The sequence below is a fragment of the Suncus etruscus genome, chromosome 15, assembly GCF_024139225.1.
Source record: "Suncus etruscus isolate mSunEtr1 chromosome 15, mSunEtr1.pri.cur, whole genome shotgun sequence".
NCBI classification, from domain to species: domain Eukaryota; kingdom Metazoa; phylum Chordata; class Mammalia; order Eulipotyphla; family Soricidae; genus Suncus; species Suncus etruscus.
Window position 1 is genome coordinate 73,513,610 of NC_064862.1, and position 27,708 is coordinate 73,541,317.

Here is a 27,708-nt window from a genome sequence, read left to right on the forward strand (position 1 = left end):
AAGGAAGGAGAAAGGAAGGAAGAAAAAGAATGAAGAGGAAAAAAGATGATAGATGAAATAGATGATAGATGATAGAGATAGATGATAGATGATAGACAGATAGATTAGATAGATAGATGATAGATATAGATAGGTGATAGAAAGATGATAGATATAGATAGATGATAGATGATGATAGATGATAGACAGACAGACAGATAGATCCTAGGGCCCAAATACTTTCTTTGAACGTTCCAGCAGGAGCCCCGGAATCCCTGAGCCCCATCTCCTGGGCCAGAAGCTGCTGCAGCCGAAGGGAGCGGGGCGATGCGGATAAGCGCTTCTGATTGGGCAGCCCGGCGCGGGGCGGAGCTTTGGGAGGGGCGGAGCAGATAAGCGCTCTGGATTGGACGGCCCGGCGCGGCGCGGGGCGGAGCCTCTGGAAGGAGGGGCGGGGCTTCCGGCCGCGGCTCGGCAGTGGCCCAGAGATGCCGCGCGGAGGCGGAAGGAGCCGTGGGCCGGCGGCGGCCATGGCGGGCTCGCGGCTGCGCTGCCGCGGCTGGACCTACCTTCCCGAGGTGCCTTCGGCCACCTTCCTTACCGCGCTGCTTTCCCTCGTGGTGTCCGGGCCCCGCCTGTTCCTGAGTCCGCGGCCCCTGGCGCCCTCCTGCCTCTCGCTCCAGAACGAGGCGCTGCGCAACGGGCAAGGTGAGCGCCGCTCCCAGCGCCTCCACCTCGCCCGCCCGGCCCGGCCCGTGCCTGGCCCCCACATCCGCATCACCCGGAGTCCCCCCACATCCGCTCTCCAGGGGCACCCCCATAGACCAGGCCTTGGCCTCCTCCCCAGAGCTGCATTTCGTCATCCCTGGAACCGATTGTGTCCCCCCTTCCTGTCCCCGTACCCCCATCCATCCATCCATCCATCCACACACCCACCCACCCACCCATTTATCCATCCATCCACCCACCCATCCATCTACCCACCCACCCATTTATCCATCCATCCATCCACCCACCCACCCATTTATCCATCCATCCATCTACCCACCCACCCATTTATCCATACATCCACCCACCCACCCATTTATCCATCTATCCATCCACTCACCCATCCACCCACCCACCCACTCACCCATCCACCCACCCACCCATCCATCCATCCATCCATCCATCCATCCATCATGTCCCCAGTTTCATTCATTCAGGCTCACCTCCCTGAGAGCTCATCCTCCGTGGATAACATTGGTTTTTCTCCTGCCTTCCTCGTGTTGACACTTAGAAATGGGCCCTTCTGGCCCGGAGAGATAGCACAGCGGCGTTTGCCTTGCAAGCAGCCGATCCAGGACCAAAGGTGGTTGGTTCGAATCCCGGTGTCTCATATGGTCCCCCGTGCCTGCCAGGAGCTATTTCTGAGCACACAGCCAGGAGTAACCCCTGAGCATCGCCGGGTGTGGCCCAAAAACCAAAAAAAAAAAAAAAAAAAAAAGAAATGGGCCCTTCATGGCCACCTGGCTTCTGGGGGAATCTAGGAATTCTGCACCCCGACTTGGAGCCACACACCCCCCCACCGTGGAAGAGAGGGACTCCCCCCAGCATCTGGCGTTTACTCTGGGGGAGAGAAATGTTTCCCACCAATAAATGTAAACATCTGCTCCTCAGAGACTTTCCTAGTCACTAATTTCCCCCCTCTTCCCGCCCCCATTCTGCCCCTGCTCAGGGGAAGGTAAATGTGGGGTGTTCCATATAGCCTAGTTGGTGGCTGTGTGGCCCTGAACACATCTACTTAGTGGCCTCTGGTGAATGTCCCTTCCGGAGAAGGTAGGGTGGAGAAGCCGTGAGTTATGACATCCAGATTTATCTTTTTAATTTACGTGATGTTTTGGATCTGGGAGGTGGGGGTATATATAATGCATGCACCAGAGAGAGCTGCGTCTAGAATGTTCTGCTCAGAATGTCATGGTTTTTTGGGAAGGATGTGACCAACTAGTGACGTACCTGCAAATAACCTTGCAGAGAAGGCCTGATGAGTGTAGCTGGCTCACAGACCCTGCTCTGAGGCTGCCTTTCATCCAAGCCCCAACACGTACACACACCCACACACAAACGCACACACCCACACACACCCACACCCACACCCACACACACACACACTCACACACACATACACACACACACACACACACACACACACACACACACACACTCCACTGATGCATCATAACACACTGACCCAGACAGATGCCAGACATCTGCTCTACTGTGGGGTTCATCGCCCTTCCACCCCCAGTGACTTTTTTTTCTCCCTTAATCCCCCCCAGTGACTTTTGAAGGCCTGGGGAGCAGGCAGTCCAATTCCTTTCCAGTGAGGAGACCCTTCCACTCAGATCTGGGGGCCCTGACTCTGTAGCTGCCTCTTCTCTCAACCTTCTTCTTTAATGTCATGCTTTGGCCACCAGGGTCATGAATTCCACTTGCAAGGAGGGTTGGTGATGGTGGTGGTGGAGGGAAAGACATCTTCCTGCTTGGCTCCACCTCTATGACTCAAAAAGGCTGTATTTTTCCAGCAATTTCCCCCATCTATAGACTTGTGAGGTCATTAACAGTCCCTTTTTTTTGCTTTTGAACAGCCACTATGGAAGGAGGGGTCAGGATTACAGCCAAGGAGCCTGGCATACACAGAGTTAAGTGACACCGTTCAGTGCACCCTGAAGCGGTTACACTTAATTAACCCTCAAGCTGCCTGGTGAGATAGGTTAGTATTCAGACCAGAAAGCCACCTGGGCTGGGGCCTGGGCTGCAAGGTAGTAGGTGCATGCCTGGTGCCTGCCTCGCATGCCTGAGACTCTGGGCTCAATCCCTAGCACCGCACGAAGGGCAGAATCTGCTTAACTTCACAAAGCAGATTCAAAGACAGTCCAGTGCGCAAACTGTGTTATGTTGTTTGCCCACCAGTGGCTGGCAAGACTTGCTCCCAGTCTGGGCAAAGGCAGGGCTTAGACATTCAGGCTTGACTTGGAGTCTAGAGTCCTGTGTTGCTGGCTGCCGCCTTCAATTTGGGCTGATTTTTCTTAAGTGCCCAGCGCTGATCATCCCTGGGACCACTGCACGGTGACCCTTGCGCTCTCTCTCTCTCCTCTCTCTCTCTCTCTCTCTCTCTCTCTCTCTCTCTCTCTCTCTCTCTCTCTCTCTCTCTCTCTCTTTCTCTCTCTCTCTCTGCTCGACCCTTGCGCTCTCTCTCTCTCTCTCTCTCTCTCTCTCTCTCTGCCTCTCTGGCTGTCTCTGCTTCTCTCTCTCTCTCACCCCCCCCTTTAAGCACCCACTGCCCAAAGGACTCTGATCCTCCTCCTCCTCTCCGCAGTTCACAGGCTAGTCACCTACATCTTCGTCTACGAGCACCCAGTGTCCCTGCTCTGTGGGGCTGCCGTCATCCTGCGCTATGGGGGCAACTTCGAGCGGAGTGTGGGCACCGTGCGCCACTGCTTCTTCACCTTGGTCTTCACCCTTGTGACGGCCATCATCTTCCTGTTGTGTGAGACTGTCATCTCGCTGGTCCACCACGCAGAGGTGGAGGCCGCCGTCGGCTTCAGCCCTGTGGCCTTCGCCATGATGGGCGTCACGTCGGTCCGCAGTCGGATGCGGAGGGTGTTGGTGCTGGGCATCTTCGTGCCCACTGTGGTGGCGCCGTGGTTTGTGCTGTGTGCCTACTGCTTCATCCCCCAGACTTCCTTTCTTGGAAACTTCTGCGGCCTTTGTGTTGGCATTGCCTGTATCCTTCCCTGAATGGGCGCCCCAGGTTGGGGGTGGTCAAGCCGAGGGAGCAGTGGCTGACACAGGGTACAAGGCCCAGTGTTCCGGCTTCTGCTTAGAAATCTGTTGCTTGACCTTGGGTGGGCTTTGCCCTTTCTCCAGGCAAAAATTCCCTCCTGGGGTGGAGGATCAACTCATAGATGATATTCTGATGAGTTTTCGCTGCCTTTCCTTGTCAGCTGAAGTATAAACCTGCATTTGACTAATGGCGACCAACCCCTTGGACGACCCTGAAATAAATACCTCTGAGCTGGAGCTGTTCTAGAATAGGGAGCACAATGGTTTGGCTATTTTTGCTTGATTTGATTTTTTTTCTCAGAAAACGAAACCAAGCAAAACACCTTTTTATTAAGGTAGGGTGTTGGGGCCAGAGCAATAGTACTGTGGGCAGGGTGTTGGCTTTGCACACAGCCGACCCAGGTTCTATCCCCAGTACCTCATATAGTCCTCTGAGAACCACCAGGAGTGATTCCTGAGTGCGGAACCAGGAGTAAATTCTTAGCATGGCCAGGTATGACCTTCAAAAAGAAAAAAATAACGGGGCCAGAGAGATAGCATGGAGGTAGGGCGTTTGCCTTTCATGCAGAAGAATGGTGGTTCGAATCCTGGCATACCATATGGTTACCTGTGCCTGCCAGGAGCGATTTCTGAGCATGGAGCCAGGAGTAACCCCTGAGTGCTGCCTGGTGTGACCCGAAAACCAAAAAAAAAAAAAGTTTTTCCCTCCAATTTTCTCTTTTTCATTAGAATACTGGACCCCGTGCTCTGGACTCCCAGCAATTCACTAGCTCTGAGGCTCTTGGTTCCTTGTTGTTCGCTGACTTTCCTGTGTTGTCATGGGTGTTTGTATTGCGCTGCTGCCTGGCTCTGTCACCGTTTCTCCTATAGCACTGGCCTGGGCTTAAAAGGCCTAGTAAGCTCAGGAGGTTCTGTTCGAAGAGGCCTGGAAGGTCACATCACAGAACAAAGTGTGTATTTTATTTTATTTTATTTTTTTATTTTTTTTGGTTTTTGGGCCACACCCGGCGGTGCTCAGGGGTTACTCCTGGCTGTCTGCTCAGAAATAGCTCCTGGCAGGCACGGGGGACCATATGGGACACCGGGATTCGAACCAACCACCTTTGGTCCTGGATCGGCTGCTTGCAAGGCAAACACCGCTGTGCTATCTCTCCGGGCCCCAAAGTGTGTATTTTAAATGCAGGTTTTGAGTTTCACATTACCCTGGTAATATGGTCACCTGGGTCCCAGCAGGGTTGTGAACCCACCTCCAGCATTGCCAGTTTGTGGCACAAAAAAAAAAAAAGGAAAGGGGGCCGGAGAGATAGCATGGAGGTAAGGCGTTTGCCTTTCATGCAGGAGATCATCGGTTTGAATCCCGGCATCCCATATGGTCCCCCGTGCCTGCCAGGAGCAATTTCTGAGCCTGGAGCCAGGAATAACCCCTGAGCACTGCCGGGTGTGACCCAAAAAATAAAAGTAATCTCCACTAAAAAAAAAAAAGGAAAGGAAAAAAAATCACCGTGCTTGGGGTCAGAGAGATGGCACCATGGGCATAAGGACATGCTGCTCGTGCAGAAGGCTGGGGCTCTGCCCTTGATAAGGCATAGCTCCCCAATCACTGCTATGAGTGACCCCAGCTCCTATAGTATCCCCCAAATGGTGACTTTCATTCGGACCTTTTGGTGGTTCTTATTTCTGTGTTGGGATGCTTTCTCTACCCCTTCATTATGTTTGTGTTTTTCTTTAAACACCTACACACTTGTGTATGTGATATACTTGTCTTATATTTTCTGGAATTTAGAGAGATAATACATTGGGTACTATCCCTAGTAGGTATGCCCCAAAAACAAACAAACAAAATCAAATATTTTTTGTTAACGCCATTATCCCTGTGCCTCATTTGACTTTGACTGATTTTCCTCTGGCTAATGAGCTTTTTGTTTTTGTTTTTGTTTTTTGGGCCACACCCAGCAGTGCTCAGGGGTTACTCCTGGCTGTCTGCTCAGAAATAGCTCCTGGCATCACGGGGGACCCTATGGGACACCGGGATTCGAACCAACCACCTTTGGTCCTGGATCAGCTGCTTGCAAGGCAAACGCAGCTGTGCTATCTCTCCAGGCCCGAGCCTTTTATTCTTATCTCACAGTTTTTGTTTTGTGATAGACACTGGATGTCCAGGCTCTTAAGGGCTGATCTGGAGGCTCTATAAAATGTCCTTTCACCTTCTAACAGGCAGATATTTACTTGATAAAGGCTAAAACATTGCCTTTTGGAGAGCTGGAGGAATACACCCAGAGATGCTCAGGGTTTACCAGGACTCTGCACTCAGTAATCACTTTTGGCAGTGCTGGTAGACCCAATGGGATACCGGGGATGGAACCAGGATCAGTCGTGTGCAAGGCAAATGCCCTCCCCACTGTGCTGTTGCTCTGGCTCTTAAGACCTTGCCTTTTGAGAGTCTCTTACGAAGGTGGGGTGTTTGTTGAGGGCCAGCACTGGCACATGCCTATCTGGAGTGAGCCCGTTCTATAGGTGATTTCCTGTCCTTCGCCTGTGGGGGCCAAGGACCTCGAAGACTGGGGTGCGCTGAGAAAGGGAAGGGTAAGGAGAAGGGGGCCCTCTCCTATTCTGGCGCTGTTGCTGAGGCTTGGGGCCCCACCTTCTCCAGCCACTGCTCTTTTGCTTGACCCTCCTATGTCAGACGGTATCTCCTACTGTTCCATCGATATCTCGGAGCGCACGGCGCTGAAGCTGGACCGGAAGTTCCCCTTCTACCTGATGCAGAGACTGTTCATGGTCAAGTACATCTCCAGCTGTGCCGCCGAGCGGAGAGCAGCCAACTGCCGCCGGTGAGTCCAGGCTGGTCCCTCCATTTCTTTCCTTGGGGAAGAGGGACACAGGTGTGGGCAGTGGGGCCAGGAACTCCTGGCCACAGTGCCACCTCCTGCTGGTGCAGGGATGGGAAAGGGGGCTGCCTGCCACCCTGTGTGATGCTGAGTGTCTCGTGGCTCTGTCTGGGGTGGGGTCCCTAGGTTACCCGCAAGGGAAGAGAAGGCTGAGCAGTTCATGTTCTCTTCTTCTTGCCAGACTCCTTAATTCTCACTAGTGGGGCCTGAGCAAGAGGGTAGTGGGGAGGGCACTGACCCTGTGCACAGCTGACCCAGTTTCCAGGTTCAACCCCTGGCATCCCAGTTGCTCCCCTGAAGACCCCCAGGAGTGACTCCTAAGCTCGGAGCAAGGGGTAAGCCCTGCACATTGCTGAGTGTGGTCCAAACAAAACTCAACTCTCCAGAGAAGGTGCTGCACCCTGCAGCCTTTCTTTACTTTGTAGGGGACTCTGAGGACCACCTCCCCATATACCTGCAGGCAGCCAATGCTCTCTGGTCTTCCTGGTCACCCTCAGGGCCTAGCCTTGCCCAATCTTGGCCAAGCTAGAGGAAGAGGTGCTCAGAGATACAGGTTGCAGTCTCTCCCATCTAGGCAACCTGTGGGCACTGGCAGCTGTTCTTTGTGCTAGGAAAGGTCACTGGAACTTCACCTGGCCTGCTCCAGGCACATCCTTTGTCTCACTATGTGGAAGACAACAGAAAACCACTGGAGGTCTTGAACCCATGGCTTTGGGGATTCCCAGAACCTGGGAGGCCATCAGGGACCCTCAAGTTCACAGTAGAATTGCCTGGAAATTGATGGTGGGTGCTGCATTGGTTCCTTAGGGCTGGCCGCCACTCTGTAGGACTGCAGCTTAGAGGGACACCCTTGGGGGCTGTTCTTCCATTTCTTCTCTGCTCTGTGGTCCGCTGCTGACAGGTTCCTCAGACCCTGCAATGCAGGTGTCTCAGTTGGGGGGATCAGAGACAGAGTGGTTGTGTTTATTGGGGTATCAGGAGACGGGTCACTTGTTTCTCTGCAGCCTTTGCTTGAGCCCTAGAGGCCTAATCGGGAATCACTCCTGGCATTGCTCTGGAATGTTGGGGATCAAGCATGGAACCCTGATCAGCATGTGCAGGGCCAGCACTTTCCCCACTGTTCTCTTGCTCTGGCCCTTCTCTTGAGGGTAAAAATAAAGGTCCCTGCAGGTGCGCCAGAATGTAGGGTATCTGGGCACAGAAGCACTTCCGCTCCTGCCTGGCAAGGCCACCTGGTTGCCAGTTGTTGCGCTGCCTGAGACAACCCAAACCCCACAGTTAGGCTCAGATCCTTGTGCGGTGGTGTGTGCTGGCCCCTATTGTCAGTGGTCCTGCTGCCTATGTGTGTGGTGCGTGGCCCATGGTTCCAAAGGCAAAGCCCTGAAATAGACTTGCCCATTGGTAACACAGACCCTCCTGCAGCTGCCACTGCTGGCACTTAGGGCTATGCTTGGTTGCACCAGAAATCTGGGGAGCATCAAAGCAGACCAGGCTGGCTCCAGGCCTGCATCTCCTTCTTCTGTGCCCTCCTACCATGGAGCGACCAGGCCACATGCAGGCACTGGGTGGGTGGGGGACTGAGCCCTGGATGGAGCCCCAGTGTCCACTCTTCTGAGCCAGGCCCTCCATATCCCAGGCAGCTGCTTGCTTGGGGCCGAGAGACCCTTTTCCCAGCCCACATTCTGAACCTCTCTGCAGGCTTTGCAGGGGATGCTATGTGCCTTAGTATCCCTGACAGAATGATGTTCTGTCAGAGGGTCGTACAGGGTGCAGGGGAGGTTGCCACAAGCCTCTACTAACAGGCAGAATGTACAGATGTGCGAGACTCTGCCTAACAAAACAGCTGGGAAATCAGTTTCCTTGAAAGTGATATTTTTAGCTTTGTGCAGTGGCAGTATCGTAGCCAGTGAGGTTTATCCGAGGCGCAATTATTGCTATTTGAAAAGAAAAAAGAAAGTGATTTTTTGGGGGGAGGGGGCATACCTGGTTACCTGGTTACTCAGAAATTGCTCTTGGCTTAGGGGACCATATGGGATGTCGTGGGATCGAACTGTGGTCCATCCTAGGTTAGCGCATGCAAGGCAAATGCCCCTACCACTTGTGCCACCACTCCGGCCCCTCCAGAAGTGATTCTTGAGCCACAGAACCAAGAATAACCCTTGAGTGCTGCTGGATATGGCTCCAAACCATAAAACAAACAACCTTGTGTCTCTTTCTTTCTCAGGATCAAACCAACGCCTGGCTCCTACCCCACGCAATGCAGCTGCACCCACAAGCCACTTAACTGCATGCTGCAGGCTCAGCAGACCAGCGGGGTGCAGGGCCTTGTCCCTGGGAATATGCCCAGCCCGCCTCCCTACCAACCTGCCTTCAGCCCGAACTCTACACAGAACAATGGTGGTCCGGCCCCTCACGTTCCAGGGGGCTACCCGGATTTGACTGGGGTCTCCCTGGGAGTGCAGGCCCCTGCTCCCCTCAACTGCTCTGACGTGCATTCTGAGAACCTGGTCGCTCCAGGAGCTGCAGGCCCCAATGACTGTGCCAGGGTCCTGATTTCCTGAGCCGCTTCTAGAACCCACTCCCCCGGGGCCCATTGAGCCCCAGAGCTTGTGACCAGTTATTTATGGGATGTCTCTACTGTACCTCACCACACCGCACCATGACGCTAGCCCCTCAGCCTGTTTCAGGACTGCTTTTGTAGGGGACAGGGATGCTAGCACTGTGATTGTGTTGCACCTGGGACCAGTGGCGATCAACACTCGAATGTGGCTCCCATCCCCTTCCGTATGTATGTGTGTGTGTGCTTGCGCTGCTCAGTTCTCGTGTCCCTGTGCCGTGTATTTGCTCCATCTTGTGTTGTATTTCTCCTTCAATGGCGCTCCAGCCCCCTAGAAGTGGTGAGGTGGGCTGGTGCCTGCTGCCTCTGTATAAAGAAGCTGTCTCCTACCCTTGTCCTTGTCTATGCCTGTCGAGGAGAGGCCCTGTGGGGGTCCTGGGTGCTGACAGCAGTGTGAGGGTGCCCAGACTGAGGCCTTGAGCTGCCACCCCCACAGATAGTGCTGTCCAGTGGCCTGGAAGCAGGAGATGGACCAGCCCAGCCATCTGCCTGTTTGACCTCCTGCCCCATTTTGCAGGCCAGGTTCCCAGGTCCCTGGGACAGGTGGGTGCAGGAAGAGCAGTCTAGGGGCTGCTCTCCCTTAGAATGGATGCCCCACCAGGACTGGCTTTCTGGAAGGACCAGAGTTTTGCAAGTACTGGGAGTCACCCATGCCCCCTGCCAGCTGAGCAGGAAGGGGAGAGGTCAGGGAATTCTGTGGGGGTGGGGAATGGGGCTGAGAGTGGCCCCCACATCAGGCAGTCAGGGAGGGTAGGTTGCTGTGTACCCTGCAGACACAGTGAGGAGTCACCCTTGGACTCGGGGTCCTGCATGCTGGGACCTGTGCACTCACTGGGTGTCCTGGTCAGCTGGCAGCCCTCAGTCCCCTGCCAGCCACTGGATCCTGCTGGGAGGGTCTCTTTTTCCCTTGAATAGTTTTACCACAGAGACCCCCATGTCCTCACCCTGAGATTTTCCAGGGGCTTGTCACTAAAAGGACTGGTGAGTCCCTGCCCTGGGACAAAACCCAAACAAGTTCATAACAGTCGTCCAATGCTCAGGGGAAGCCAGTCTGGCCTGGAGAGAGGAGGAGCAGGGGGCAGAGAGAGGACGCAGCAGCCTTAGTGGGAGTCGCTGATGGGGGGGGGGGGAATACGCCACTGCCCTCCCCTCCAGTGCATGAGGCTGTAGGACAGGCACTACAGGCAGGACCTGCTGGGACAATGAAGCCTCTGACCTGCCCCCCCTCCCAGTTACCAGAGTGACCGGCAGGGCGCAGCAGAGACGCAGCGTCTTGGCACAGCCCACAGTGGACAGCAGGGGAGGGATCAGCTGGGACATCCCTCTTCCCTCCCCGGCCACTAAGCCACAGAACAAACACTGGGGTCAATTTCTGGGACCGGCTCACCAAGACGAGGTGCCCCCAGGTCTGCCCTGACACCCTCACGGCCCGGAGTAAAAGGGACCCTCCCTGGGAGGGCCAGAGGGGGCGATTCCCAGGGCCAGGCCAGGGGCCAGCAACGTTTGGCAGAGGAGGAGGATGGCACACCCAGGCACAGGCAAACACGTCCAGCTTTGCCACAAGTACGGGTGCAGGTGGGAGAGAGTTGCTGACCCTGAACCCAAGCTGGATGGATGCCGGCCTGGGGTGGAGCAGGCCCTCAGGAGTTGGGGGTGGGGGACCCAGAGGAGGGTGGAGGCTGGGATGGGAATCCAGAAAATTCTGGAGTGGGGCTGGCCTGGAGGCAGTCTGGATATCCCCACCAAGGTACACAGGGACCAGTCCAGCCTCTGCCAGGGTGGCCCATGAGCTGGTCCTGCTGCACCCCCGGCCCCTGCAACTCCTCGGGGACCAGCAAGCCACCCAGATCATTGGGTCCTGCTTCCTCCTGGTGGTTCAGTCCCAGCTTTCTTTCTGGGAGCCAACCAAGCCTCAAAGCAGGGTCCAGAGGATTGTGGGCATGGCCCCACCTGGGAACCCCCTCCCCCCACCTGCCTGGCCCAGCTCTGATCAACTCAAACGTTTGATTTTTCTATCGCGCCCACGTATCAGTTCAAGTTCAAACAGATCAGCCCTCACCAGATTGAACATGAGTAAGGTGCAAGCACACACCTACATATGTAGTAGTTTCACGCACACACATGCACGGGGCTTGCATGCATGCAAGCACAGCAAAGCAGCAGCTCTGGTGGGTCCCGGGCCTCTCTCCCTTGTCCTCCCCTTGCAGCTAGCTCCCATTTGACCCCAGCAATCTCAGACCTCATCCCTGCCTGCCTTCCCCCCAAACACTCTTGACTCAGGGAGATCTTTGGGATTTGGAGTGAAAAGGCGGGGGTGGGGTGGGGTGTCAGGTGTGGCTCATGGTTGAGAGGTAAAAGGGGAGCCCTGGGGGTCAGATATGTGCAAGCCCAGCTCCAGATAGCCTGGGAAGGTGTGACCCTTACACAGCACCGTGGGGAGGCGGGCCCAGAGGATACAGAAAAGCAAATTGGAATCCAGGTAAAGGTGAGTTGAGCCAGTCAGAGTTGGGAACCAGATTTCCCACCCTCAATTTTTGCTTGTCTGTCTGGCCTTGGGAGGCGGTGTGGTGGGCTGTGGGGTTCACAGACAGACCCCGGAGCATCCCCTAAATGACAGCCTCTTCTATCTCTTTCCAGCAGAGATTAGTGGGAGTTCGTCTGGCCTGGCCACCCCACCTGCAGCAGAGATCTCCCCTCTAGCTCCTCTGCCTTCCAGTTCCCCTAGGACCTCCCCCTATTTTCCCTCCCAAGCACCATTTCAGGGGGTGCTTTATTTACTTTTGCAGTCCAGGGGTTCAAAACCTGCGCCTCCTTCCATGCTCCACCCCAGCCCTGGCCCCGGCCCTATGGAGACCCAAGCCACTGTGGGGGAAAGGAAGTGGGGTAGAAGCAGTCTCAGAGTCTGAAGCCCGGGGTGACTCCCCCCCTCAGAGCTCCACCCCAGCCCTGGTCTTATCCCAGGCCTCCCCAAATTCTCTGCACCCTTTAACAATCACACACACACACACACACACACACACACACACACACACATCCCATGCTCGAGTCCAGTCCAGCTCCTGCAGAGACAACCTCACTGGAAAGTTTTATTTTCATTTTTTTTACAGGTCTACTTTTATGAAGAGGTATCCCCAAAAAGGAGGGCCAGGACAATTTTGCCCTGTGATATGGCACTGTGAGAGGTAGAGGGACAGCAGGGCCACCCCCAGAATTATTCAGGGTATTGAGAAGAACCACAGCTTAATGGTGTGCAGGAATCACACTTGGGTCACAAGACAGTCCCAACAATTATCTGTATCCTCCCACTCTATCCCTGCAGAGATCTGATGAGAGGGTCTGAACCCAATGACTGTCACCTCCTTAGGAGTCCATTTACAGGGACTCAGACACAGAAAGAAAGGCCACAGAAGACAGGAATATTTGGGATGATGATGTGTCCACAGTCAAGAAGCCACTGGAAGGAAGGAGAGAGAGACCAGTTCTTTCCTTACCTTCAGAAAGACCCTTGCCACACCTCAGTTAAAATTTCGGGGCCTCAGAACAGGCTTGAATCACTCGGCCTGCATTCAGCTTCCCCAGCATGTGGTGCCTTGTTTCAGAAACTTCTCCCCAAGCAGCCACATTCTAGAATTGTTCAAAGCTCAACCAGCCTGCTCCAGAACAGAATGAAGAAGACATTTAGGAAGGCCCCAGGCTGGGCCAGCAGGGGGTGACCTGGCAAGATCAAGAGTGAGTTGCTGAAGTAACATCAGGGCCCCGATATTAAGAGGGATGAAGGAGTTTGGACTCAGTTCTGCATGTGTAGAGATATTTTTGAGGGACACTGAGAGGAGCTGGTGCATGTGCCGGGTGGAACTGAGCCATTTTGGGGGCTGCCCAAAAATAATGTGGGGGCTCAGGGAGCCTGAGGAGCACCCTAGTGCCTGGCAGAGGTAGACCTTGTCCTTTTAATGCCCAGGATTCCACAGCCAGAGCAACAATGCCCCATGACAGGCTGGCACGTGGCCCCTCCCAGGGCGGGGAGCATTCCTGCGGTCATCAGAGGAGCCCCAACTCTCAAGACACCTGTTGGTTCTTTGTTGTTCTCTGTTCTCAGGTGTAGTCTGGCCTCTCTCACGCTAGGTGTTCCGTGTGTTTGCAGCCAGCAGAGGCAAAGCCGGAGCCTCTACCGCCTCTCCATGAGTGCTTGATCCCAGAGCTTGGTTTTCCCTGAGGCTCTGCCAACTTGGCCCATCTCCAGTCCCTCCCTGGCCAGGAATAGAAGGCGGCATGCTGCAGGGATTATGACTCCCCAACCAGTCTCCCATTACCCCTGGGGAGCTGGGAGTTGGGGGACCAGAACCCCAGCAGACCGGGAAGAGCTCTGTGGGATGGAGGAGAGTTGGAGCTGGGGAGGGAAGGGGCATCCTGTGATTTCAACATGGGCGTGAGGTAGGTAGGTTAGAGGAGTGCTCCTGGGTGCTGCTCCCTGGAAACAGGCCTTTCTGCAAGCTGGTGACTGTCCAAGAAAGGCCTTTTGGGGTCCTGAGTGGAGGTCCCTTCCCACTGCTCACAGAGGCTCCAACATGCCCTGTGCTGGCCTCGGTCCCTCCTGTTGCCCAGCAAGCCTTTTGGGCTTCTAAGAGGCGGAGGCCTGTCCCCGTAGTCTGTCCCAACACTCACAGCTGGCATCGCCCACCTGGGTGAGCTCAGCTTCCCTGAGAACCAGGGCTGGCGGCATTGGGTTTCTGCTGGCCCATGGAGAGGGCACAGGGCTCAGGTTGCCACACGCCCACAGTGGCTCTGCTGGGCTGGTTAGGTAATACCCCCCCCCCACTGCCTTACATGGTCTTGGCCCCAAGCCTTCAAATATCCTGTAAGGCTGTGGCCTGAGCCAGGGGGAGCTGGTTCTGTCCCCCACATGGGCTGTCACTCATTCTGGGGGACAGGGAAGGACTCACCCACCCTCAAGCAGGGCCGGAAGGGGCATGTCCTAGAAAAGGCAGGGTCTCCCCCATGTCTGCAGTTTGTATATGTGTGCCTGCCCATAACTGTAGTCACATGTTTGCACATATAACATGTATAGTGTGTGCATAACATCCATTTTCATTTGTGTGCACTTGCACACACATATGAATGTGTGTACGAATGTGTTGCTCTGCCTCTGTCTCCATCCATGTATCTATCCATGTATTCAAGCATGTGTGTATCTCGTGCATACGTGTGGTTGATGCTGGGTCCTTCACCTCCAAGAATTCTGCCCTCCCTCTCTGCTGCTCCCCCTCCCTTGGACGAGGAGTCCTTGTGTAGGAGACAAGCAACTGTTCCGGGTTGTCCTGGAGGTCTCCCCAACCTCTGCCTAAGGCACTTCCTCCCTAGCCTCGTCTTCAGGGTGCATTTGTACAGACAGTCCACCACATGCCAGAAGACATCTAGTAACATTTGAGTCATCACAGAAATGGTCACTGGGCCATAGACAAGGGTGCATGAGGAGTGCTGCCTAGCCAGAGGATCAGGGACAGTATGTCACTGCCAAGAGAGCTGCCCTGGGGACCCAGCTGTGATGTGACCTTCCTTCTGCCTCAGGACAGCACAAGGGAACACAGTATCTGGGCCAAGGAGATGACTCCAGGTGCCAGGACTCACATCCTGCAGCCCCTCAACAGAGATGCCCCAGGACCCCCAGATGCAGAATGTACCTTCCCCTCACCCTTTCTGTCCCTACCAGGCTCACCCTCCTCCTGGGTACAGGACAGGCACCCCAGCCTCAGCTGTTGACCCTGGTTCTCACTAAGCAAAGCTGAGACTCTTTTTTTTTTTTTTTTTTGGTTTTTGGGCCACACCCAGCGGTGCTCAGGGGTTACTCCTGGCTGTCTGCTCAGAAATAGCTCCTGGCAGGCACGGGGACCATATGGGACACCGGGATTCGAACCAACCACCTCTGGTCCTGGATCGACTGCTTGCAAGGCAAACGCCGCTGTGCTATCTCTCCGGGCCCAAAGCTGAGACTCAATTCTAATCAGGAGGAGGTTGAATATGGGTAACAGCTGTGAAGCTCAGGATCCAGTCACTGGGGAATGAGTGGGGGGGGGGCGGGCAGAGCTTCAGAGCTTCAGGCCAGGAGGGGCTGGCAGCCTGGGATCACCATGGGGAGCTATCCCAGGCCCCCCAGAAGACCTACACACAAGAGTTGCTCATCTGCTCCGGCTGGTGCCAGTCCCTCGCACCTCACCCTGCTCTGGAAGCTGAGCTCTGTCTCCCAGAGTGGAGCTGGGCCCCTGGCAAAGGGAAAGGTCATGGGAAAGATCTTGAAGGCACTTGGCACAGCTGCGGGAGGGAAAGGGCCAGCTCGGGCACAAGAAGCGGAAGCAAGCCCTGGCGCTGAGGTTGAAGCTCCTGCTCTGCAAATCTTGTGCACGTGCGCACACGCAAGTGCATGCACGAGCATGTGAGTTCATGTGTGGGTGTACCTGCATGTGCACCAGGTGTGTGTATGCACAAGCTGTGTCTGTACATGTGTGTATGTGCGTGTATGTGCATGTGTCTCTGTGTGTGTGTGTCTGTGCAGGACGTGTCCGTGAGTGCTCTCAGAGGAGGAGAGCTATAGGCCCAGGCCCGGCAGCTTATGGGTATTGGGGGTCCCGGTGTATATCCAGGTGACCACGGCCTCTACTTGACCAACTGCATTGACTTTTTGGGTCTTGCTGGCTCTTTCTAGAAGCTTCCAGGGTGTAGAGCACTGTGGGCCTCAGGGAAGGACAAACAGACTTGGAGGGGGCCTCAGCCCAAGGGTAGGGGCAAAGCTGACCCAACTGTCCCTGCCCCCCAGCGTGGATTCCTGCCCTTCAAGGCCCCTATATGGCCCCTTCCCTGTAGACTTAGGTCACAGTCAGTAGGGACAGCAGTGGGGAACCCCATTTCCCAGGGAAGAAAGTGACTCCCAGGTCCACCCAGTGGTGTAGGGAGCTACCAAGCCTGTGCAGCCTCCTTAGTCACTTCTGAGCCCCTCAGGCCCTTCGGCGAGGTCACAGGCTCCTCATGGTCCTCTAACTACAGTGACATTACACAGTCCCATGGGGAAAAGAGCTTCTGGGCCCTCAGTGAGTCCAGGCCCACTTTCTGGGCTGGACCCTGGGCCCCTTCTTCAGGAAGCCTTTCCTGATCACTCCCATACACAGTCCTCAGGGATATCTTCTTTGTTGAGGGTCCAGACTCCCTGTGGGGATTTGGGGGTCCAGATCCCTGGACCAGCAGTATCAGCACCATCTGGCAAAAGTGATGGAGCCTAGGAAGAAGCAGTGTCCATGTGGAGGGTCTGAGACTGACTGGAAGAAGGGATCAAGACTCTGGGTCAGGGAGCCATCGACTCTCTGGGCAGGGCAGGATTTGAGCAGCTCTCAAATTTCCCGAACCTCACTGAGCTTGCAGTTGGCCTGGGTTCAGTCCCTGGCACCACATATGGTCCCCCAAGTCCCACAGAGCCAGGAGGTATCCCTAAGCACAGAGCCTGGAGTAAGCCCTGAGTACCACGAGGAGGCAGCCCTGAGTACAGAGCTGAGAGTAAGTCCTGAACACAGAATCAGAAGTAAACTTTTGAGCACAGAGCCAGGAAAAAGCCCTGAGCACAGAGCCATGAGTAAACCCTATGTACAGAACTGGGAGGAAGCCCTGAGCACAGTCATAAGTAACCCCTGAGCACAGCTGGATGTGAGCCCCAAATCTAAAACCAAACTCTGCCTTATCCAAAAGGGGAAAAACTGTCCTTGGGGCCAGATCTCAGGCAGACAGGGCACATCTGGGAATAGACAGTCTTGCCAGCTCTCTAACTGCAGAAAGGGAAAACATCAGCAGGGAGAGGGATCCCCATTCCCCAGGACTGAGAGCCACTGCCGTGTTGGGAGTGGGGGAGCAGGCACTCTGGAAGAGGGACCCCATCTCAGACCCCAAAAGGCACCTGCCTGCCTCCTATGTGACCTGTGGGACCCCTAGGGTGCCTGTCCCCAGCCTAGCTTGTCATGAAGGGTGGAAGTGGGGTTGTGAGCTGAGCACCAAGGCAAGGACCCCTGCAGCTAGCCTGCTCCCCCCACCCCCCATCTCCTGGGCAATCCTGAAAGCACGGAAGTAATGTTGCACTGCCAGGGACCCACAGGCCGGGGGTTGAGCCCCAGAAGAAGCTATTTCATGGTGTGGTAGATGGGCCATCGCAGCCAGGGGTGCCTCCACCATCTGTCTGTCCTTGAGCCCAGGGCCTCCCATCGGCCAGCTGTGGCAGCCAGTGACCCTGGATTATTTCCTGCAAATGCCATGGCCACAACTCATCCTTGATCTTTCCAGCTACGGTACCATTGACAGCGCCTGGGCTGGGGTCACAAACTCCTGGGTGTGGGCTCCTACGCTGGATACCCCCTCACCACCCAAGATCCCCCTGAGCCCTGGGTCATCTATGTACCTCAACAGAGTCTGAAGCCTGCAACTGACATACTGTGGCATCTCGAGCAAGCCATGACTCGTCCAAGCCTCAGTTTCCCCTCCATAATCTGGGCTGGCTACAACTGTGACCGAGTCTATAAGTCACAGATAGACACAGACAGAGGCAGACCTGAGTTTTGGGGTTTTTTTTTCTTAGTTTTTTATGTTTGTTTGTTTTGTTTTTTGGGCCACATCCGGTGATGCTCAGGAGTTACTTCTGACTATGCACTCAAAATCGCTCCTGGCTTGGGGGACCATATGGGATGCTGGCAATTGCACCCATTTCTGTCCTGGATTGACCGCATGCAAAGCAAACACTCTACCACTGTGCTATCACTCTGGTACCCGGTTTTTTGTTTTTTTTTGTTTTTTTTTTTTAGTTTTTGGGTCACACCCGGCGGTGCTCAGGGGTTACTCCTCGCTGTCTGCTCAGAAATAGTTCCTGGCAGGCACGGAGGACCATATGGGACACCGGGATTCGAACCAATCACTTTTGGTCCTGGATCGGCTGTTTGCAAGGCAAACGCCACTGTGCCATCTCTCTGGGTCCTGGTGGTGGTTTTTGGGTCACACCCAGCAGTGCTCAGGGGTTTTTCCTGGCTTCATGCTCAGAAATTGCTCCTGGCAGGCACGGGGGATCATATGGGACACCGGGATTCGAACCGATGACCTTCTGCATGAAAGGCAAATGTCTTACCTCCATGCTATCTCTCCGGCCCCTGTTTTTTTTTTTTTAACAAACTTTATTTGTGTCCTTTGGATCCATGACAGGAGAATGAGGGGAGGGGCTTCAAACACTGCCAAGGGGCTGAGCAAAGAGGGTTAAGCACAAACCCTGAGCCCAGGGCTACCCTAAGGACCTCTAAGGACTTGGGGGTGGGAGGAAGCAACTTTCAGAGCTCAACTATCCCAGCCTCTGTGGGTGGTTTCCACCTACTTTCTCTCCTGGGGTCCCAGATCAAGGCAGGGTAACTCTGGGCACCCTAAAGGAGGTTGGAGGCAAAAGGCAGGGGTTCCAGCTGCAAGAAGGAAACCCCAACTCTAAGTGTCTCTCACCTCCCAGGCAGTTGCCTGTCACACAACACACATGCACGCACGCGCGCGCACACACACACACACACACACACACATACACACACACACCAAGGCCAACAGGTCTAGAACATGTAGAAGGGGTTCTGGGGTCCATGCAGTGCCTGAGTGAAGACCCATCCCTGTTCAGCTGCCACTCTCCTCCGTCCCATCAGTCTCAGATAGGTCCTGTGTCACCCTCATGGCTGTATGATACTGTGACTGAGTCAGCCAGCAATACTCAGGGACACCAGGTGAAAGTGAGCCCCAAAGGAGGACATTTGTGATGGGGTGGGAGACAAGAGACACCTTTCAATGTGTCTGTGCCAGGCAAAGTGAGTCTAGGAGAAAGGAAAAGTGGTAAGATCTCATTGGATTGTCATCTATTCATTCATTCATTCATTCATTCATTCATTCATTCACTCATTCACTCACCTATCCATCCTCTCATCCTTCCACTTTTATTGATTATCTCTTATCCATTCATCATCCATCAGTTCCTTTATCCATTCATCTATCCCTCATCCATTCATTATCATCCATTTGTCCATCTGTTCAACCATCCATTCTTCCATCCTTCCATCCATCTAACCATGAACACCTGTGTCGTAGTTCTGAATCAGTCTGGGAATGTGTGTTAGGATGTTACAAGGAAACTGAGGCAGAGAGCCAGCACAGTGTTTTTTGCTGAACTGTGGGAACTGTCATCTGACTGGCCCCCCCACAGCCCAGTGCCCCACATCAGGGAGCTGGGGGGGGGTGTCCTGTGTTTCATGTGGGCCTCAGTCTCCTGGAGACTGACCAGATTAGTCCTGTCTCCTCCTCCCTCCTCTCCCCTCCACTCCATTCCCCTTCCTTCCCCAATCTTCTCCTAGTCCTTCCTGTCTTTTTCCATTCCCTCTCCTCTTTCCTCCCCTTCTTTCTTCACCCCTCCTCTTCCACCCCTTTCCTCCTCTCTGGCTCTGTGATCTAGGTGACCCTGGCAAGGCACGCCAGGCCAACGCCAAGAAAAAGTGCGGCCTGGCCACCCCTTCTGGGCCAGTCAGAAATGGATGTGAGCCCCACAAATCCCTGACAGAGTGGCCAGGCTTTGACTTAGGGGTTCCCCTCCCCTCCTTTCCCTTTCTATCCCTTCATCTTCCCTTTCCTCTCCTTTACAAGCTATTCTACAAGCCCTTCAGTCATGCAGGGGCACTGGGTAGAGACTCTTCTCAGAGGCCTGGCACTGCCCCTGCCTCTCACACCACACCTCTGCCTCCTTCCCCATCAAAGTCCCCTATAGGGCTGCAGCTGTCAAGCCAGGACAGATCTCAACACAGCACCTATCTGGCTGCCTGCCCCCCAGCTGCCCAGGTGGTGCCCCCTATAGCTTAGCATAGGTGGGGAAGCAGGGGTTACAGGAGGTGGCATCTGCCCACACTGGGTAGACAGCCAGGAAAGCTCAGGGCGATTGGGGTGACAAGGCCAAGGCCAGGCCCAACAAGGGGCTAGAGGGCCAGGAGGCTGAGCCAGGCCATCCAGAAACAGCTCTCTGCTGCTGCAGGGATGGGAGGCAAGGAGTTCCTGGGGATTGTCTAGGAAGAAGGTAAGCCGACTCAGGCCAGCTCTGCCATTGATTTTCTGTGTGGCCTTGGAGAAGTATCTTAGCCTCTCTGGTCTGAGTAGTTTCTTTTTCTTTTCTTTTCTTTCTTTTCTTTCTTTCTCTTCTTCTTCTTCTTCTTCTCCTTCTTCTTCTTCTTCTCTTTTCTTCTTCTTCTTCTTCTCTTCTTCTTCTTCTTCTTCTTCTTCTCTTCTTCTTCTTCTTCTTCTTCTTCTTCTTCTTCTTCTTCTCTTCTTCTTCTTCTTCTTCTTCTTCTTCTTCTTCTTTCTTCTTCTTCTCTTCTTCTTCTTCTTCTTCTTCTCTTCTTCTTCTTCTTCTTCTTCTTCTTCTTCTTCTTCTTCTTCTTCTTCTTCTTCTTCTTCTTCTTCTTCTTCTTCTTCTTCTTCTTCTTCTTCGTTACACCAGGTAGCGCTCAGGGGTTATTCCTGGATCTGTGCTCAGAAATCCCTTCTGGCAGGCTTGGGGGACCATATGGGATGCCGGAATTTGAACCACCGTCCTTCCTGGGTCAGCTGCGTGTGAGACAAACGCCCTACCTCTGTGCTATCTCTCTGGCCTCTGAGTAGTTTCTGATCAAGCAGGGTGTTTGTTGATGGTGATCTCTGTGTTCTCTAATGATGAACCTTGCTTTAAGACCCCAAATTTACTCCCTCTTCTCACTCTCCTATTTTCCCATTCTGTCCCATTTACTTTAATTTCTGATTTCTAGCTCTGAACCCTGGAATCAAGGCCTGGCCACTCTGCCCGGGGCCTTGTGGGGATCACATCCATCTCTGATTGGCCCAGAGGGGTCCGGATGACACTTTTTCTTGGCAAGGCATGGTGGCATGGTGTGGTGTGCCAAGGCCACCCAGTTCACAAGACCAGGTGGGCAATGGAGGATAGTGGGGGATAGTGGGAGGGCAGGTCTCCAGATCAACCCCCTCTTTATTTCTCAGGCTCTACACTGGCCTGGTCATCCTCATGCTGGATGGGGACGATGAAAATGTGTTGATTCAGGGGCCAGCGAAGCAACTGAGAACTGGGGGACACTGCCTCTGAGAGACCTAGGTTGACCCCTCACATCTTCTGTTCCTCCAGCCATCACCAGAGTTATCCCTGGGCCCCACAAGGAACATCCACACCCCAGCACCATTGGATATGGCCCATAAACAAAGCAAATGTAAGTTGATGCTTCTGCTTCTTATTTATTTGGGGGAAGAGTTTGGTGTGAAACCAGCAATGCTCAGGGCTTACTCCTGGCTCTGTACTCAGAGATCAATCCTTGTGGTGTTTAATGAACCATATGAGATACCAGATATTGAACCTGGGTCAGCTGCACGCAAGTTAAATGCCCACCATATTGCACTCTCTTTGGCCCCAATATTTCTTTTATTTTGGGGGTCCACATCTGGCAGTGCTCAGGAATTGCTACTAGCTCTGTGCTCAGAAATTACTCCTGGCAGATTTGGGGGACCACATGGGATGCCAGGGATCAAATCCGAGTCTACCATGTGCAAGGTAAATGTTCTTCCTGCTGACTGCAACTGACTCAAATTTTTTTCTGTTTTATTTTTGGGGCGTCACACCTGAGTGTGCTCAGGCCTTACTCCTGGCTCTGCATTCAGGGCTTACACTTGTGGCGGAGCTCAGGGGTCCCTATGTGGTATTGGGGATGAAACCCCAAGTCAGTGGTGAACCAAGGCAAGATCCTTCTCTCTGTGCTAATTTGCTACATACCCTTATCTCTGGAGTGGACCCCGTGGCTCAGTGCTCAAAAGCCCAGAGTCTAATGAGGTTTGGGAAAAGGTCTGGGGGACCCACTTCTCTAGGGTAGGCCTGCAGAGAAGGCAGGAGGCTGCACCTCCCAGTCCCTGGTGTGGGGCTAATCTCTACCAGGTGCCAAAAGTAAGGGAAGATTTGACCACCAGAAGGCTATGGACCACAGGTAGAGAACAGGGTCCCGAGTGAGTGCAGGGTCACAGTCCCCAACGCCTCTAATCTCCCCTGAAAACATGTTTTTGGGAATGAGGCCAGAGCAGTTTCCTGTCCCGTGGTGGTGGGTGTCTCCTGGCAGACCTAGCAGAGCCTCGATGCCAACACAAAGGAATAATCCCTCCCCGCCTATTTGTGTGGGGGCCCGATTGGGTTTACTTCCTTGTGGGACAAACTCTCCACCCTGCCCCAAGGAAAGCTCAATGTCACCCTCTCAATGCTCTGAGTGCCTGAAAAAAATTTCTGAAAGTCAAAAAGAAGAGCCACAGTCTCCCTCAGTGGGGCTGAATGGGGGTCCCCAGCTCCCCATCCACCCTCCCACACACACTTTGGCACTTTGTTTGTGGACGGCTGTTCAGAAGCATCCCCAGTTTCCTCCCACCCTCTCGTTCCCAGAGGACATGGTTTGTCTTTAGGACTCAGGGTATGAGGGCATCAGGATAGACAGCTCTCTCTCTCTCTCTCTCTCTCTCTCTCTCTCTCTCTCTCTCTCTCTCTCTCTCTCTCTCTCTCTCTCTCTCTCTCTCTCTCTCTCTCTCTCTCTCTCTCTCTCTCTCTCATTTGTTCAATCCTCAGCCTACCCTGGAAGGGGGCTAGACTCCCCCATTTCACAGATAAAAATTTGAGACCCAGAGAAGGTATTTCTTGTGGTCAGGTCAAGCAGTCAAATTCTATGAAATGAGGCATCGAGCACTCCAAGATCCCCATTGGCTGCCCGTAGTCGCCAGCATATGTGTGATAATGTGTGGTTGCATGCTCCAGTCAAACAACATGACTTTCTGGTCACTGTGAGCTATCTGGGACATTATCCAGTGAAACATGATACTACCGCCACCTCCCTTTTCTAGATAATCAGATTAGTCATATAAGATTCTTTTCCTCTAAGCTTCCCCCCCCCCAAAGATCCATTGACCCTGAAAAGCCCTTTTGGGGTCTGGCCTGGGGCCTTGTGGGAGAGGAAGCACCTTTGCAGGGATGTTGGGGAAATCACTTTACTTCATGCTCCTGTTAAGACCCTCTCCCTGGGCCCGGAGAGATAGCACAGCGGCGTTTGCCTTGCAAGCAGCCGATCCAGGACCAAAGGTGGTTGGTTCGAATCCCGGTGTCCCATATAGTCCCCCGTGCCTGCCAGGAGCTATTTCTGAGCAGACAGCCAGGAGTAACCCCTGAGCAACACCGGGTGTCGCCCAAAACCCAAAAAAAAAAAAACAAAACAAAACAAAACAAGACCCTCTCCCTGTCTCTGTCTGTCTATCTGTCTGCTCCCACTCAGCCTTGTTCTTCCACCACTAGAGCAGAGGGGTTGAGGGCTCACCAGCTTTCCTTACCTGCAAAATGGACCATGTGGGGAAGTGGTTGACAAAGTTGTTCAGGCACAAACCTGGCACATCTTTCTGCAAAGGGGTTAGACACAGTCACATCGCATTGGGCAGGTGTCAGCCATTCAAAGAAAAAGCCCAGGGGGCAGAGATCTCACCTATGTCAGTCCCCTGAAAACAGCAGGGGTGTGTACAGGATGAGGTGGAAGCTCTCGGGCGGGCTGACAAAGTTAGGGTGTGGGCAACAGGAAGGGTAACACAGAGGATAAGGCACTCACTTTGCATGTGGTACACACCCAGGTTCTTTCCCTGACACTGCACAATGTTTTCTGAGCCCCTAAACTTGACCCCTGAGCACAGAGCTGGAAGTAAATCCTGAGCACCTCCTTGTAGCCCAGCTGCCTTCTTCCACCCACCCCCAAGTAACACCCCTAAAGAATTTTTTGTGGGGCCCGGAGAGATAGCACAGCGGCGTTTGCCTTGCAAGCAGCCGATCCAGGACCAAAGGTGGTTGGTTCGAATCCCGGTGTCCCATAGGGTCCCCCATGCCTGCCAGGAGCTATTTCTGAGCAGACAGCCAGGAGTAACCCCTGAGCACCGTCGGGTGTGGCCCAAAAACAAAAACAAAAACAAAAAACAAGAATTTTTTGTGGATTGGGATGTAGCCCAAAGGCAAGAACACTTGCTTGCCTTGTGTGTGCAAGGCCCCAGATTTCATCCCTCAACCACAAACATACAAAGGAAAATAATTGGGGGCCAGGGGGTAGTCAGGCAGCAGCTGAAGATGGGACCTGAGAATCTGTGGGAAAGAAAGAAGTGGAGGGCTTGGGAGGAGGCTGGGAGGTCTGAATTTGTGTTTTGACTCTGCATTCAGGTGTCATTCCTGGCAGGCTCGGGAGACCATATGGGATGCCAGGAATTGAACCCAGCTCAGTTGCACACATACAGATGCCTTCTCTGCTGTGCTATAGCTTCGGCCCACCTCCTGCTTCTATCTTGGGGCTACAGAAGAAGTTGGGAATGTCTCCTTTTTCAGCCCAACGTAGCCAGAGACCCCTCAGGGTGCACTGTGAAATGCTTCCAGGGGCTGGGGCTCTACCAGTGGGACCCCAAGAATGTCAATCTGCTTAGCACAGTATCACCATGCAGATACTTAGACCCCAGGAGGGATCTGTAGGTCCAGTTTCCCCCCCCCCCCCCCCCCCGTAGCCAGATAGTCCCCACCCAAGCAGGGCAGAGCCCCAAGTATCCATCTGCAGCATGGAACAACATTATCCCTTAGGGTGTCTGTGTAGCCCAAAAGGGAACCCTGGCCAATGACCAACATTGGGTCTTTTCATATTTCAGGGAGTTTCTGGTAAAGCAGATTTGGGAGGTCGGATAGATAAGTTGGGGAGTAAGATCTTTGCCTTTTATGCAGCCAAACCAGGCTCTAATCTCAGCACCCCGGAGGGCCCCTGATAGTTTCCCCAAGAGTGATTCCTGAGCACAGAAACAGGTGGGAGCCTTGAGCACAGCTGGCAGAGCCCCAAAATAAACCAAAGAAGATTTGGGAAGGGACATGAACTTGGGTCATGGCTCACATAGCTTATGAGGACAAGGAGCCTCCTGGCCCTGAAACCACACTCAGAGACTCACTGAACTAGGCCAACTGGGTTTGGGAGACCATGGTGTACCCCCAGGCCAGAAGGCAGTGCCCACGGTCCCGCTGCTGCTGCTGCTCCTCTTCTACTCTGCTGTAGAAGGACACAGGAAAGCTGGAACTGAGCAACAGGGCCAGCCAAAGGGGGCTCCCTCCAGCCAATTCCTTCCATAGGGTTGGGGAGAGTGATTTGAGTTGTTATGGCAACAGCGCAGTGACCTGGCATTGCAGGAACAGAGTGATTTGTTAGTGTGTGTATGGGGGTACTTTGTAATATTGAGGGGGGCAAAGGCGTCTCTTGGCATACAGAGTGAGTGTGTCAGGGAAGGGGCCAGCATCTGTCCCCAGTTTTTCTCTGGAACACACTCCTATTTGCTCTGGCAGAACCAGAAAGGATTGAAAGGATTGAAACCTTGGTTGCATAACAGAGAGAGGAACAAAGAAGGGGGGTTGGGGGGAGGTCCCAGTCATGGGGGGGCAGGAAAGAACAAATAATCAGGTCCCAGAACCTGCCCCAGGTCACCCCCTCCTGCCCACCACAGCACTTGCATGAACCCCATTCCCTCCCCACCTCAGGTACAAGGGGGTGGGGGGGTCATGTTACAAGGACACCCCCCCCACCCCCAAGTAACAGTGGCAGAGCTTGGCAGAGCTCAGATTGGAAATGCAAGTTGTTGCTGTTACCAAAGAACTTGTTTGTTCTGCCATCTCAGCTCTGAGGGCTGAACTCTGGACGTGGTTAAAGACTAGGAGGGTGGAGGTGTGACCGGGCAGGGAGGCGGCGAGGACATCTGGGGGAGAGTTGGGCTGTGGGTGGCAGTCCCTCTGGGCTCAGACCTCCTCTTGTCTGCTTTCATGTGCCGATGGATGCCTCTGAGCTAGACTTTTGGGGCACTGCCCACTTCCCCACTTCTGCCCACACTCACCCCTAGGATCAGGGGTGTGGTGGTTCTGAACTATAAAGCAGCTGAGCATTGAAGCTTCTTTCCATATGGTAGCCTGGATTCGGGGTTCTGATCTGGGGCTCTGGGTTGAGGTGCCCTTTCCCCCTTGACTAATATCAGCAGCATCCCCTGACTGCACTTTGGAACATGCAGGTACTAACCCTTACAATATCCCTGGGGGTAGGTAGATCTCCTCTTCCTCCTCCTCCTTCTCCTCCTTTTCTTCCTCCTTCTCTTTTTCTTCATCTTCTTCCTCCTCCTCCCCTTACTTATCCCTGGGGGTAGGTAGATCCTCCTCTTCCTCCTCTTCTTCTCCTCTCCTCCTCCTTCCTTCCTGCTTCCCAGTCTGGGAACAGGGTGCCTTATCTCTAGACAGCAGTACCCCATCTCACAACTGCCCCAAGATAGGAAGTGAAATGAGCACATCTAGGAGCTTTGGCAGACTTTTGGAACAGACCAACATCCAGCTGTGACTCTGCTCAGGAATCCCTCTTAGAGGTGCCAGGGAGGCCACGTGCAAGAACAAGCACTCTGCCTGCTGTACTCTTGCTCCAAATGCTGCAAACTGATTTTTTGTTTGGTTTTGGTTTTGGTTTTGGATCATACCTGGAGGTGCTCAGGGCTTATTCCTGGTTCTGTGCTCTGGAATCACTCCTGGCGATGTTCAGGGGACCATAGGGGATGCAGGAGATGGAAGCTGGGTTGGCTGTGTGCAACCCAAATGACTCACCCATGCTGTAGTATCTCTGATTTCTTCATCTGACAGTTTAGCTAAGGTTATTTTTCTGGGGAGAGGTGGATGAGGAATTTGCTCCCTGTCCTCCAAGAGAACATTTTGTTCTTTTGCTGCTTCACTCCTGACCCTTCCAGTCGCATTATAACCATAGCAGCTCTTGGGGTGAAGAAATCTACAAATTTGCTCCTCCTCCAGCTTCTGGAAGCTTCCCCAAGGCAACCTTCATGAACAGGGTTTGATACCTTGGAGATCTCATTTCTGGAGTGATGAGAACTTCTGTTCACCACACCACTCTGCGCTGCCTTCTCTCTGGCACCAGGTTGGCACTCAGCCATCTTTTCCTTCTCTGAGAGACCAGGTGGTATTGGGTGTAGTGTGATTCAAAACAAAACAAAATAAAATAAATAAAAAGGGGCCCAGAGAGATAGCACAGTGGCGTTTGACTTGCAAACAGCCGATCCAGGACCAAAGGTGGTTGGTTCGAATCCCGGTGTCCCATATGGTCCCCCGTGCCTGCCAGGAGCTATTTCTGAGCAGACAGCCAGAAGTAACCCCTGAGCACCGCCGGGTGTGGCCCAAAAACCAAAAATAAATAAATAAATAAATAAATAAATAAATAAATAAATAAATAAATAAATAAATAAATAAAAAGGCATCATCTAGGG

The 27,708-nt window shown here is 53.7% G+C and overlaps 1 protein-coding gene and 1 pseudogene across 1 annotated transcript; both read left to right on the forward strand.

Annotated features, from left to right (window-relative positions):
* Window positions 1-465: 465 nt before the first annotated feature.
* On the forward strand, window positions 466-9,636 carry RHBDD2 (rhomboid domain containing 2). Its single transcript, XM_049787865.1, has 4 exons — window positions 466-687; window positions 3,338-3,745; window positions 6,488-6,635; window positions 8,917-9,636. Exons 1-4 carry the CDS (start codon window positions 468-470, stop codon window positions 9,251-9,253), a joined length of 1,113 nt encoding a protein of 370 aa, XP_049643822.1. The 5' UTR covers window positions 466-467; the 3' UTR covers window positions 9,254-9,636.
* Window positions 8,570-8,648, forward strand: LOC126031523 (uncharacterized; annotated as a pseudogene).
* Window positions 9,637-27,708: the final 18,072 nt, after the last annotated feature.

Excerpts from the sequence above, each read along its gene's own strand:
- RHBDD2 (XM_049787865.1), top strand. The coding sequence starts at position 468 with ATGCCGCGCGGAGGCGGAAGGAGCCGTGGGCCGGCGGCGGCCATGGCG. Across the intron at positions 688-3,337 it reads GGCGCTGCGCAACGGGCAAG|TTCACAGGCTAGTCACCTAC; the intron begins GTGAGCGCCGCT and ends TCCTCTCCGCAG. Across the intron at positions 6,636-8,916 it reads AGAGCAGCCAACTGCCGCCG|GATCAAACCAACGCCTGGCT; the intron begins GTGAGTCCAGGC and ends TTTCTTTCTCAG.